Genomic DNA, 14,713 nt, shown 5'->3' on the forward strand with positions numbered 1-14,713 from the left:
TGAGTTATATTGGTAGGAGAATGCTGAGGATGGAGCCACCAGGAAGGAGGAAAAGAGGAAGGCCAAGGAGGAGGTTCATGGATGTGGTGAGGGAAGACATGCAGGTAGTTGGTGTGAAAGAGGCAGATGTAGAGGACAGGGTGGTATGGAAACGGATGATCCGCTGTGGCGACCCCTAATGGGAGCAGCCGATAGAAGAAGATATCTCAGTAAAAAAAAAAAATGGACGTTGTAAATAAACGTGTGTTTCGCTTAAGGTTTTAATTTAGCCTCTTTTATATTTATTACTTATATTTTTTATAAAAATAGTCAGAAATGCGTGCTGCATTAATCACGCATAAATTAAACAAGTGCCCTTAAAATTAATTTGCATTTTGACAGCCTTAATCGATATATTAATACAAAACAAGTAAACATTTATTGTTACCCAATAAATGTATCTGGGCTGAACATCCACTATATTAGAAAACAAGCAGAAAAAAAAATTATGATCAGGTGATCAGGAATGTTTCTTTTCTTAGTCACGTTTACTTCACTGACTCCCCCTGTCTCACCCCAGACTTCTTGTTGCCGTCTGCTGCCGCCTGTTGCTAGTTTTGTAAACTAGTCTACATCTGTGGTGTGTGAAAGCCAGGAAATTATACACCAGTGAATTGAAAAAGCTGCACAATGACCGGGAATCGGTTGATGGGCTGAAAACGGCGCAGTGAGAAGAGAAAATATTGACATTTCATTAAATAGACTTAAACTAAAGTAACAAACCTGTTTTGAAAGTGTAAGAAGTAGAAAGTACAGATATTAGTGTAAAAATTTAATGAGTAATGTAATAAGTTTCTGTAATGTAATGTAAAATGTTGTCCTGAAAATAGTGAAATGAACAACTGGTACCAGAAAAATCTACTTAAGTACAGTAACGTATTTGTACTTCGTTACTTCCCAGCTCTGTTCATAATAAATGTACACATATAAACAGTAGCGATAATCCATCTTGGAAAATGACGCATGCTTATATTCCACTTTCTCCAATTTGATGCCGCCACCAGAGCTCTATTCATATTCACTTAATAACCCAGTAAACTAGGAAAACTCTATGCAGTGGTGAGTGCACAAATCACGAAGTTCAGTTAAAGTAGAGATACACACTAAAATATTACTCCAGTAAAATTGCTCCCTTAAAACTTTCACTTACCTAAAAATGCAAAAGTATTTGCCTTCAAATGTACTTAAGTACCAAAAGTACTATGATATGTTAAATGGCTATAATGTTGCTATTATCATTTTTGTCTCAAAAATTATAATTATAAAAATCTTTTAATCAACACAGTTTATGTGAAAAGACTCTGTTACTCTTAGCACACCAATCTATTAATAGTACTATATTATTAAGTGAAACACTGATTGATATCTATCAATATTGTGCAAATAAGGCCACAGGTGTTGTGGCAAGTTCGAGTCAGGAGATTCTTCCATTACTTATTCCTCTCAAAATGTTCTGCTTGCTGTTGAACTGACGCTGAACTGTATGTTGGTGATAAGAAAATACCACCAACTGGCAATCAAAACAAATCAAAACACAGGGCTCGCTTAAACCTGATTGGTGGCTTGACCAATTTTATACTCAATAAAAGGGACAACTGATTTTGTAAAATGTTTTTGTGTAAAAAATAAGATATTTGACTTCGATATGTAGTGAAGTAAAAGTCTCCCCAAATGGAAACACTCGTACCCCAAATGGAAATAACTACAGAAGTGCAGATATGCAAAAAAGCTACTTAAATACAGTAACGAATTACATTTACTTTGTTACTGTCCACCACTGCTCTTATGTCCATATGCTAATATATTCACTAATGATGCAAATAACCATTTTTAATTTAATACCATAAGCATGTATTTCAAAGTATTAACAATTCTGTAAATAATGTTAAATAAACTCATAAAATATGTATTTCTTAGTTGATACATTCTAATCAATTCCACATGTTGAGGTTCAATTCTGATCCAATAAGTCTGCATGTTGGTCCGACATACACGTAGGTATGTATGAATGAAATAGGAAATATTAACAATTCTGTATAAATTCCTCGATTTTCCTCTTCAGGCTGCTCAGGTCAAAAGCTGTAGGATCCTCATTACACGTTTGAAGATACAAGGGCAGATCTCTAGAATACAAATAAAAAAATTAGTAATGTGTTGCCTAACACAAAAGTATCAACAAAGAACCAGTTACAATCCTTACCAGACTGGTTTTTGATTTGTAGTTACACACAAAACATACAAGACCGACGGCGGATTCGGTAGCTTACACTGGTGGTGTTGACTGTGTGAAGTTAAGGATTTGCTTCCACATGGCTGCTGCCTCCTGCTTGCGGTCCAGCCTCCACATGATCTCCACCATCCACATTTCAGTCTCCTTGCATCCTGGTAAAATGAGAGCCAATTTTGTGTGGGGTTGAGAATGTTTTTACGTAATGATGTAATTCGTAAGCAAATAAGTCGACTTTTCAGTAGTAGATCAATGCTAGATTAAAAATGAAGACTCACTAAAAATCATATTTATATTAGACTAGGGGAATGTTAAGGTCCCAAAAATATAATGTAAAAACATTATTATAAATACATTATTATTATTATATCATACATAACCTGCTTATCATAAATAGAAACTGAATGTCACATTGATGGAATGACAGGTACAGTGGAAACTCGTTTTGCGAATGTAATTCGATCCAGATTAATATACTCAAACCAAATCATACGTATAACGATGCGAATTTCCGCATAATTAGAAATAATGGAAATTCGGATAATGCGTTCCATGACCCAGAAAATATTCATATAAAATAAACAATACATTACAACATACAGTAAAATAATACATTTAAAAGTGATATTTGTTGTATTACTTTATATTGTAACAACAATAATAATCTTTAAAAGAAAAATTAATTAGAGGAGAGTCTCTCTTTAGGAGAGATGGTGTGAGGAAGACGAGGCGGAATGGAGAATAAGGGTAACTGCTGGGAAGGAGGTGAATCGCCATGGGAAGGCTTTCACTATCTTTACTTAGTCTTTCAGTTTTTTACTCACTTGGATCTCATTTTTTTTTTAACTTTGACTAAAAACCCATCTAATGAAACTTCTTGGCTGTTGTCGCGGAGTTAGGAAGCGTGCGAAAAGAACCAACGTACCAGCGCAATGTTCGTATAACGAAGCTTCAAACGTATAACCAGACAAAATTTCATGGATATTTTTGTTCGTATAACAAAACTTACCTGGTGTCGCCTGAAGACTGAGCTGAAAGTCCCTTAAAGCCTCCTTCAACTTGCCTCTCTCTACAAAACACACCGCTCTAAATGAAAGTGCTTTTCCTTTAAGAGCTTCCAGGAATGTCACTGTTTTCTCAACCCCAGGATCTTTAACTGCAAGGGACATATTTTTTTAAGTGACTGCAACTGTATTAGAATGAATCTCATTACATACACAGGAGCAACAGAAAAATAATCAAAAGCTCTAGATCACTATTTACATGCCACTCATAAAAGGGAGATAATTAATTTTATGCCATCCTGTAAAAGAAGGAAATATTTGGGCTTGCCTTTTTGTTTAATGCACACTTTTACAAGTTGATTGATAGCTCTGCAAAGAAAATATGCAAAGAATATATATGACGAGTAAAATAATCGAACTAAATGGCACTCAATTTAAACAGCTTCAAGATCTTTTTTTACCTAGTAAAATTGGTCAACGCCTCTTTTGTATCTTTGAGTTGTAAATGAGCCTGCCCTTGAAGGTAGTAAGCAGCTCCAGACCACAGAACACACTGCAGTTTCTCCTCTTGAGAATCAGCTTCCAGCGTAAGAGGTACGAGTTCTCTGAAAACTAGTGGTGAAATCAACAAACTCTCTGGGATGAGGTCAACAGTTTTAGCAATAACCTCATCACAAATAGCAAGGGCATCCCAAACGCGTTTGGCTTTTAAAAGGGCAAAGGCTGCTTCAAGGTAGATCGCTGGAATTCTTGGAAATGACGAGCCATCTTCCACAGGCATCTGCATTGTTTTAGATTCGCATGTCATTATATATAGTGAGTGATATTCAGAAAATCATAATTGAAATGGTTCACTCACTTGTTTTGAGTCTGACTGCAAAGAAGCCAAGAGATCAAGATAATATTCAGCTCCTTCTGAAGTCCTAAAGAAAAGTTGGACATACATGTTTGAGAATAGCATTTTTTTTTTTACAGGTTTATGAAAACACAGAACTGTGGAGGAATGGAATGGTCTTAATGTTGGTGCACTTGCCTGTCACTAAGTACACATCTATGCCCCAGTGTGTGTAGTATATAAAGAGTAGATGGAATTTGACAGATAAATTCGATTTGTTCACTACCAAGCAGCATATCAGGAGATATCAATGGCATTGATGAATTTGATGGATTGCTCTCAGCATGCAACATTACAGCCTGTGAACATAAGTAAATGAATAAAATTGTTATATTGAATTTTATAGCATGTAATATATTTTGTACTAGAAATATATATGGAATATAGTTTGTCTGTAGTAAGATCACTTACAGAGTGCAGGAGATGTAATGCCTCTATTTCTGCATTGGTGTTACTCAGCTGTTTGTATACTAGTGAACTCTGATAAAGAGCCCTTTGGCAATTAAAGTCCACCTCCAAGGCCTTTCTGTAACATTGAAGAGCACTCTGGGGCTTTTGCTGAAAACACAAATAGTTGTACACAAATGTTTCACAAACTTCAAGCAAATTATGAAATAATGTTTTCAAGAAGTCGCAAAAATGTCATACGTATAATACAGTCAACCCCTTGGAAATTTGCGGGTTCTCATTTGCAACCGACAGCAAGTTGCGGATTATCTTAAAATTCGCGTGAATCTGCGGCGGGACCGTATGTTCAGGAACGTTAGGGATAACATTTTAAACTATGTATTTGGTCAAATACTGTAAACTATAAAGTGACAATGTCTAAATTAATTCACTAAGGTACCATATGGGCTGTGGGGGTGTGTCCAAAAATTCCGATTTTTGGGAACTTCGGAATTCCGCGAGTTCCAGGGGACCACTGTATACAGATCTAATGTCCAGTTGCCATGGTAACCAAGAAAGATTTGTAGCCAACACGAGTCTTTAACCAGCTAATCAACAATGCTTGCTAAAATGTATCAGGGATGACACAATTTATGTACTTACATTTACTCAAAACATAAAATCCCACATTGATATAACTAGATAACATCCCTCCAACTGAGTGTGTATGTGTATATTTATAAGGATATTAGAGATGAGAGTGGAGAAATATGTGGAGATTTGGCAGTGCAGTGACTTTTTACCAGCTTGGCATAGCAAAATCCTGTGAGCATGTGAACATGAGCCAGAAGCGCTCTGGATGAGGGCTGGGTGGCAGCTTCCTGCAAAACCCTAAAAGCCTCAACATATTTCTCTTTCTTCATCTGCTCAACTCCTAAAACACATATACATTATTACATACCCATATGACAGATTAAATCATTTTAGATTTTTAGTTTGACCGCACAGAGCTTAAACAACAATATACCAATAGAAATGAATGTGCACACGTGCAAAAGCTCCTGGAGGTCTTTGGTTGCTAAAGCAACAAGCAGGGAGGCGTCTTCTTCGATAGAAAGAGTGAGGTTTCGGGTTTCTGCAAGCAGATCCCCTGACGATGTGCTCTGTTTTAGGAAGAAGAAGCAAGATGGTTAAAATATTGCAATTTTTTATTTATTTTTTTTTATTACAAAATCTTAAATTAGGAGGAGGAGGAGGAGAGGAGGAAGACGTCTACAGAGACGGAAGGAAAAGGAGCAGTGTAGGAGAGTGGAGGTTCAGGTTGGTACTTTAAATGTTGGTACTATGACGGGTAAAGGGAGAGAGGTAGCTGATATGATGGAGAGGAGAAAGGTAGATATGTTGTATGTTCAGGAGACCAAGTGGAAAGGAAGTAAAGCCAGGAACATTGGAGGTGGGTTTAAACTGTTTTATCATGGTGTGGATGGGAAGAGAAATGGTGTGGGTGTGATTCTGAAGGAAGAGTACAGTAAGAGTGTAGTGGAGGTGAAGAGAGTTTCTGAAAGGGTGATGATCGTGAAGGTGGAAGTTGAAGGGATGATGATAAATGTCATCAGTGCCTATGCTCCACAAGTTGGCTGTGAGATGGAGGAGAAGGAAAGATTCTGGAGTGAATTAGATGAAGTGGTAGATGGTGTACCTAGGAAAGAACGATTGGTGATTGGGGCAGACTTTAATGGGCATGTAGATGAAGGGAACAGAGGTGATGAGGAGGTAATGGGTAGGTATAGACTTAAGGAGAGGAATGTGAAAGGGCAGATGGTGGTAGATTTTGCTAAAAGGATGGAAATGGCAGTGGTGAACACGTTTTTTAAGAAGAAGGAGGATCATAGGGTGACGTATAAGAGTGGAGGAAGGTGCACACAGGTGGACTATGTGCTATGCAGGAGATGCAACCTGAAGGAGATTGGAGACTGTAAGGTGTTGGCAGGGGACAGTGTAGCTAGACAGCATCGGATGGTGGTCTGTAGGATGGTTTTGGAAGCGAAGAAGAAAAGGAGGAGAGTGAGGACTGAAAGAAGAATAAGATGGTGGAAACTGAAGGAGGAATAGTGTAGTGTGAGGTTCAGGGAAGAGGTCAGACAGGGGCTTAGTGGTGGTGAAGAGGTGCTGGATGATTGGGCAACTACTGCAGGAGTGATGAGGGAGACAGCTAGAAAGGTACTTGGTGTGACATCTGGAAATAGAAAACAAGACAAAGAGATGTGGTGGTGGAATAAGGAAGTGCAGGAGAGCATAAGGAGAAAAAGGTTGGGGAAACAGAATTGGGATCGGCTGGGTGATGAAAAAAGTAGGCAGGAGTACAAGGAGATGCGGCAGCAGGTAAAAAGGGATGTGGCGAAAGCCAAGGAAAAGGCATATGAGAGGCTGTATGAGAAGTTGGACACAAAGGAAGGAGAAAAGGATTTGGCTTGGCCAGGCAGAGGGACCGAGCTGGGAAGGATGTACTGCAAGTTAGAGCAATAAAGGATGGAGAGGGAAATGTGTTGACTAGTGAGGAGAGTGTGTTGAGAAGATGGAGGGAGTATTTTGAGCAGCTGATGAATGAGGAAAATCAGAGAGAGAGAGGGTTGGATGATGTGGAGTTGGTGAAGCAGAATGTAGATAGGATTAGTAAGGAGGAAGTGAGAGCAGCGATTAAGAGGATGAAGAGTGGAAAGTTGGACCAGATGACATACAGTACAGACCAAAAGTTTGGACACACCTGCTCATTCAAAGAGTTTTCTTTATTTACATGACTATGAAAATTGTAGATTCACACTGAAGGCATCAAAACTATGAATTAACACATGTGGAATTATATACATAACAAAAAGGTGTGAAACAACTGAAAATGTCATATTGTAGGTTCTTCAAAGTAGCCACCTTTTGCTTAGATTACTGCTTTGCACACTCTTGGCATTCTCTTGATGCCTACTTTGAAGAACCTACAATATGACATATTTTCAGTTCACTTTTTTGTTATGTATATAATTTCACGTGTTAATTCATAGTTTTGATGCCTTCAGTGTGACTCTACAATTTTCATAGTCATGAAAATAAAGAAAATGAGCAGGTGCGTCCAAAACTTTTGGTCTGTACTGTATATATATATAATATATATAAACTTTTGGTCTGTACTGTATATATAATATATATATACAGTACAGACCAAAAGTTTGGACACACGAGGTGTGTCCAAACTTTTGGTCTGTACTGTACCTGTAGAAGCGTGGAGATGTTTAAGAGAGATGGCAGTGGAGTTTTTAACCAGATTGTTTAACAGGATATTGGAAGATGAAAAGATGCCTGAGGAATGGAGGAGGAGTGTGCTGGTACCGATCTTTAAGCATAAGGGAGATGTGCAGACCTGCAGTAACTACAGGGGAATTAAGTTGATCAGTCACACCATGAAGTTATGGGAAAGAGTAGTGGAAGCCAGGCTTAGAGAAGAGGTGACCATCTGTGAGCAACAGTATGGTTTCATGCCGAGGAAGAGCACCACAGATGCCTTATTTGCTTTGAGGATGTTGATGGAGAAGTATAGAGAAGGACAGAAGGAATTGCATTGTGTATTTGTGGATATAGAAAAAGCGTACGACAGAGTGCCAAGAGAGGAGTTGTGGTATTGTATGAGAAAGTCAGGTGTGTCAGAGAAGTATGTGAGGGTGGTGCAGGACATGTATGAGGACAGTGTGACAGCAGTGAAGTGTGCAGTAGGTATGACAGACTGGTTCAGGGTAAAGGTTAGACTGCATCAAGGATCAGCCCTGAGCCCTTTCCTGTTCTCAGTGGTGATGGACAGGTTGACGGACGAGGTCAGACAGGAGTCTCCCTGGACAATGATGTTTGCGGATGATATTGTGATTTGTGGTGAGAGTAGGGAGCAGGTCGAGAAGAGCCTGGAGAGGTGGATGTATGCGCTGGAGAGAAGGGGAATGAAAGTCAGTAGGAGTAAGACAGAGTACATGTATGTGAATGAGAGGGAGAGCAGTGGAGTGATGCGGTTGCAGGGAGAAGAGGTGGAGGAGTTCAGGTACCTGGGGTCAACGGTGCAAAGTAATGGAGAGTGTGTTAGAGAAGTAAAGAAAAGAGTGCAGGCAGGGTGGAGTGGGTGGAGAAGAGTGACAGGAGTGATTTGTGATAGTAGGGTATCTGCAAGAATGAAAGGGAAAGTTTATAGGACTGTGGTGAGACCTGCGATGTTGTATGGATTAGAGACAGTGGCATTGAGTAAAAGACAGGAGGTGGAGCTGGAGGTAGCAGAGCTGAAGATGTTGAGGTTTTCGTTGGGAGTGACGACGATGGACAAGATTAGAAATGAGTTTATTAGAGGGACAGCGCATGTAGGATGTTTTGGTGACAAGGTGAGGAAGGCGAGATTAAGTATGGTTTGGACATGTGCAGAGAAGGGACATGAATTATATTGGTAGAAGAATGCTGAGGATGGAGCCACCAGGTAGGAGGAAAATAGGAAGGCCAAGTAGGAGGTTCATGGATGTGGTGAGGGAAGACATGCAGGTAGTTGGTGTGAAAGAGGCAGATGTAGAGGACAGGGTGGTATGGAGACGGATGATCCGCTGTGGCGACCCCTAATGGGAGCAGCCGAAAGAAGAAGAAGAATTTAAATTTAAAAACATTTTTCAATCACTAAACATTTGCTTTACTGATGCCCTGAGGATATTTATTGGTTATTGGTAAATTTAGGGATGACAATTTCCTGAAACACCCCACCATGCTGCTACATTCTTTGGTTATTCTATCCTATTCTATGCCATGTTAACATTTTGATCAAAGAACAGCTTTCCACATATAGAATAGAAAGAAACGCAAAAAAAATGTTAACATGGCAGAGAAATTTACTCCCCATTCTGTTTTCAGTCAAATTGAATAGAAAGATTTCCCTGGGAGGTGATATAGGGTACTTATGGCTTTCAATATATTTAGAAATGCTTTCTATTTCACAAGCTGTTTCTCTGATGCATTCCAGGGTCAGATTTGTGTACAATGTATTTTATATATATGTATATATAAAATGAAATTAAGACAGCTGGGGTGGGTTTTCATTTTTGGTGGTGGAGGGGTGGGAAGGTAGTTATTGTAAAGCTGATATCTGCACTATTTTTGTTCTTTTTTTTAGAAATAAAACTATAAATCCGTTCCATCAGGTTACTGTCTGAGATATCTCCAAAGTTATATATGAGCAAAATGATTATAAAGTTATAATGGCTAAATGTGCATACAACCTTATTAGACAAACATTTTTAACACTGTAAATGACAATGTCTGTTCTAATGCCATAAGATTTTACATGACATACTTTGTGATTAACATGCAGAAGCAAATCCAGGACTCCATCATAGTTGCGTTCCGAAAGCCAGACCGCCCACTGAATCAGGAGAAGTTTGTGGATCCATGGCTCATATGCCATACCACCAAAAGTCTTCAGCACAGCTTGCCATAACGCAACCAAATCATAACTGGGAACCTGCTTGTGTACAGCCTCTAATGCTAGAAACCACAAAAAAGTAAAACAACAAAGTATTTATAAACATACAATTCCCATCTGCAAATTTTTTTCCTACAACAATTAATACATGACTTTACATTTACCTCTTATTAGGATATTGGTGATGCAATCCTTTGTCTCTTTTGGTGTGCCGCAACTCAGAGAAAACAGCAAAGTGTTGTATGAAATGGTGATTTCAAGCTTTAGGTGTCTTGTTTGGGCTGCCACACCTGTTAAAGGAACATCATAATACACCAGTTTTTCTATTCAACAATAAGGTGGCTTTATTGTAATAACTCCCATATACAAAAAGTACAGTACACGGTTAAACAAAACAACATCCCTCCAGGACTATAGTGCTACATTAAACAACAAAGCTACATAGGGTTAGTTTATTAGTGTGCAGAGGTGTGACCTCGTAGATGGGGTGAGTGGCAGCTGCTGTTCTTAAAATAGGTTTTGGCAACCTAATTATGAGCTGGGATTACATCTGCATGACAGACAGACAGACAGACAGACAGACAGATTTTTATCTGTCTGTCTAACTATCTATCTCCAGTTGAAACCAGATATTTACATACACTTCAGATAAAAACACAAAAACTTTTATTTCTTTACTGTCATACATTAAATCAGAGTAAACTTTTTCTGTTTTAAATCAATAAATGTTAACATATTTTTTGCATTTGTTAAATGTCAGAATCGAGCGAGGGAGAATTTGTATGTATTTTTATTTTGACTTTCATCAAAGTCAGAAGTATACATACACTAAGTTTATCGTGCCTTTAAACAAAAAAAAAAAACCTCCAGATGATTCCATTCTGAGCTTAAAAAGTCTCTGAAAGGTTAATTGATGGCACACCTGTGGATGCATATAAAGGCACACCTCAAACACAGAGCCTCTTTCTTTGACATCATGTGAAAATCAAAAGAAATCCACCAAGACATCAGAAAAAGAATTGGTGACCTCCACAAGTATGGCTCATCCTTAGGTGCAATTTCCAGATACCTGAAGGTCCCACGTTCATCCGTTTTTTATACGCAAGTATAAGAAACATGGTAATGTACAACCATCATACCGCTCAGGAAGGAGACGGATTCTGAGTCCTTTGTGGGCAGCACTGAAAAGGCGAGTGCGAGCAAGAAGGCCTACAAACCTGACCCAGTTACACCAGTTCTGTCAAGAGGAGTGGGCCAAAATTCCAGCAAACTATTGTAGAAAGCTTGTGGAAGGATACCCAAAACGTTTGGCCCAAGTGAAACAGTTTCGGGGCAATTCCACCAAATACTAAGGAAGTGTATGTATACTTCGGACTTTGATGAAAGTGATAATAAAAATACATAAAAATTCTCCCTCGCTCGATTCTGACATTTAACAAATGCAAAAAATATGTTAATATTTATTGATTTAAAACAGAAAAAGTTTACTCTGATTTAATGTATGACAGTAGAGAAATAAAAGTTTTTGTGGTTTTTTTCTGAAGTGTATGTAAATATCTGGTTTCAACCGTATCTATCTATCTATCTATCTATCTATCTATCTATCTATCTATCTATCTATCTATCTATCTATCTATCTATCTATCTATCTATCTATCTATCTATCTATCATACAGTGCGTGTTAATATATTTGAAAAACCTTTTATCTTTTATGGTTTTTGGGAGACCCTTTTGTGTTCCTTTGCAACAAACATTATTGGAAGAACGTCTTTGCACAGATGAGGGAACAGATTTTAGCTCTAACAGAAGAACTTATGTAAGAGACTAAAAACAGGAAAGAAGATTTTAGCTGAGTGCCTCACACCCAAAGATAAACATTGAGATGAAAGGTTTGGGGTTGTTTTGGAGCAGGGAAGGATGGAGACTAATTCCGTGTAAAAGGAAAATTGAACCAACATGGCTACCATTCCATACTTCCACACCATTCAATTCCATCTGGACTGTGGCTCATTGGAACCAACTTCACTATACAACAAGACAATGACCCAAAGCCTACATCCAATGTTATTTAGAGAGCAAAAGTCGCTGGAGTGTTATTTATCATGGAATGGCCTGTACAGTCACCACAATGAAATCCTACTGAACTGCTCTGGAATAAACTATATCACAAAGAAATCTCTAACTAGTGAAGAACATCTTTGGCAAGTTTTACACAAGGCAAAGCAAAGCATTTTTGCTGAATGTATGGAGAAGAGAATGTGCAAAGCTGTTGTTCATGCTAAAGGAGGATTTATCAATGAAAATAAAGTTGAGCATTTGTATATTTGGATATTTCTTTGGTCAAAGTAAATATTTATATCATAAAATTATCTAGTTTGTTGCACATAAACAAAAGGAACGTGTGTTTCTAAATATTTTGAGCAAATCTCTTTGAAGTATTTAGAACTAAAACAGTTACTAGAATTATTGTGAATTTTTTTGCAGCTTATTGTTAATAAGTTGACAATATTTTAACAGTGCATTAAACAAGACACGAATCAGACAACATACAAATAATACAGTTACTATATCTAAATCGGAAACTAGTTGGTTATTTTTCTCTTGAACAACAATAAAGAAAATAACGTATCACTCTCACCTTGAGCTTTTTGCTGAAGTTTCAGCCACTCTGAGTAACAGTGTTTCCGTATGTCCTGAAGAAGCTGCCGGTGACTTTCATATTCCTGAATCATAACAGCATCATCATATTATCTGTGTGAAGCTGCTTTGAGACAATCTTCATTGTTAAAAGCGCAATACAAATAAAAATGAATTGAATTATTGAGCTCCTTATCAAATATGCACCTCCATATCAACTTCACACACCCATAACTTCAGCACCACTCACATTACCATAAACCTTTTAAAAGCTTTTTTTTTGCACATCTTTTCTGAACTGATGCTATATTGCTCTTTTGCACAACATTTTTGTTTACATTTTGGCTACTGTTCAATTTTGTACACTTTGTCTTGTCACAACAGGTTTACTGGCAGAGCTATTTTGTGTTTTGTCCTGCACTGTCTTTTTGCACTGTATTGTGTTGTCTTTGCACTGTCTTGTGTTGTCTTTGCACTGTCTTGTGTTGACTTTGCACTGTCTTGTGTTGTCTTTGCAGTCTTGTGTTGTCTTGCACGGTCTTGTGTTGTCTTGCACGGTCTTGTGTTGTCTTTGCACTGTATTGTGTTGTCTTTGCACTGTATTGTGTTGTCTTTGCACTGTATTGTGTTGTCTTTGCACGGTCTTGTGTTGTCTTTGCACGGTCTTGTGTTGTCTTTGCACGGTCTTGTGTTGTCTTTGCACTGTATTGTGTTGTCTTTGCACTGTATTGTGTTGTTTTGCACTGTCTTGTGTTGTCTTTGCACGGTCTTGTGTTGTCTTTGCACGGTCTTGTGTTGTCTTTGCACTGTATTGTGTTGTCTTGCACTGTATTGTGTTGTTTTGCACTGTCTTGTGTTGTCTTTGCACTGTCTTGTGTTGTCTTTGCACTGCTTGCACCAGGTTGCACACATGCACTTTATGTGGCGAGGACACCTACTAGTCCTTATCCCTGTGTTTTCTGTTTCTGTGATTGTTGTTGTATGTAGCATCCGGGTTCAGGAGGAACGTTGTTTCATTTCACTGTGTACTGTGTCAGCTATATATGGTTGAAATGACAATAAAAGCTTCTTGACATGACTTGACTTGACTTGAACGGTTGTATCCAAAACGTCTCCCTAACAAACACTATAGACACTTAATAGTGTGGAGAACTCATGTTTTTATAAACACTGAAGTGCGCTGATGGAGGGAGTCAGGAGTAATTAGGTAATTCACCCTACAGCAGTTAGCTGAAAGAGCTAATAACACATACCTTCCACTTTATGGCGACCTTATTATTCTCCTCGGTCCATCTGTCAACCAAAGTCGGAGGCATATCGGCGGATATTTAACATAATCAAACCAAAAACTACTTACAACGCGAATACATTATTAACAATTTCTCGCGATTTGAACTTTCCCTCCAGGGGCCATAGCTCCCTTCGAAACCCTACTGCACATGCGTCAAAATCGCCCCCTCCACTCCACGCATGCGCACAGTGGTAGCGCAGTTAAGTTGATCAAGCTCTGCAATATGAACTTTTCTCATAACACAAAATTCAGTTTTGCAGCTCTGTCATGAATAATATTTAATATTCTGGTGAAAAAGGTTCATTTGTTTTGCTTTCTTAAAAAAAAAAACATCATTTGCACAGATCATTTTTCATATTGAACCATAATAGACCATATAACATATTTATATTAATATTATAGCATTATTATAGAATAGAGTGAGGGGCAGTAAATGTTAAATCTACCCAGATATAAAATACCAGACAATCACCCAACTTCCCCTTTAAATCCAGACAAGATCAGACCTTATACACAAAATGTTTTATCGAGCACGTGTTGTAATGTTGTAATATTGAATTGAACTGAATTGAACTGATGACGTTCAAACATAATTGCTCTTTACAAATATCTTCTTCTTCTTCTTCTTTCGGCTTCTCCCATTAGGGGTCACCACAGCGGATCATCCGTCTCCATACCAAGAGGTCTTCCTCTTTTCCTCCTTCCTGGTGGCTCCATCCGCAGCATTCTTCTACCAATATAATT

At 38.2% G+C, this 14,713-nt stretch overlaps 1 protein-coding gene across 1 annotated transcript; it reads right to left on the reverse strand.

The window, feature by feature from the left end:
* Positions 1 to 242: 242 nt before the first annotated feature.
* On the reverse strand, positions 243 to 14,147 carry fancg (FA complementation group G). The gene is made up of 14 exons (XM_083526964.1): positions 13,932 to 14,147; positions 12,680 to 12,764; positions 10,205 to 10,330; positions 9,912 to 10,102; positions 5,580 to 5,715; positions 5,356 to 5,486; positions 4,577 to 4,723; positions 4,304 to 4,464; positions 4,130 to 4,193; positions 3,732 to 4,051; positions 3,599 to 3,639; positions 3,276 to 3,422; positions 2,307 to 2,421; positions 243 to 2,162 (listed from the first exon to the last, which is right to left on the reverse strand). The coding sequence occupies exons 1-14, from the start codon at positions 13,992 to 13,994 to the stop codon at positions 2,063 to 2,065; spliced, it is 1,827 nt and encodes a 608-aa protein (XP_083383090.1). The 5' UTR covers positions 13,995 to 14,147; the 3' UTR covers positions 243 to 2,062.
* Between the last annotated feature and the right edge of the window lie 566 nt (positions 14,148 to 14,713).

Source organism: Silurus aristotelis, assembly GCF_946808225.1.
Source record: "Silurus aristotelis genome assembly, chromosome: 23".
Taxonomy (NCBI): domain Eukaryota; kingdom Metazoa; phylum Chordata; class Actinopteri; order Siluriformes; family Siluridae; genus Silurus; species Silurus aristotelis.

Coding starts and splice junctions, on each gene's coding strand:
- fancg (XM_083526964.1), bottom strand. CDS start 13,994: ATGCCTCCGACTTTGGTTGACAGATGGACCGAGGAGAATAATAAGGTC. Junction 10,331..12,679: donor ACTTCAGCAAAAAGCTCAAG/GTGAGAGTGATA, acceptor TTCCTTTAACAG/GTGTGGCAGCCCAAACAAGA. Junction 10,103..10,204: donor CACCAATATCCTAATAAGAG/GTAAATGTAAAG, acceptor TGTGGTTTCTAG/CATTAGAGGCTGTACACAAG.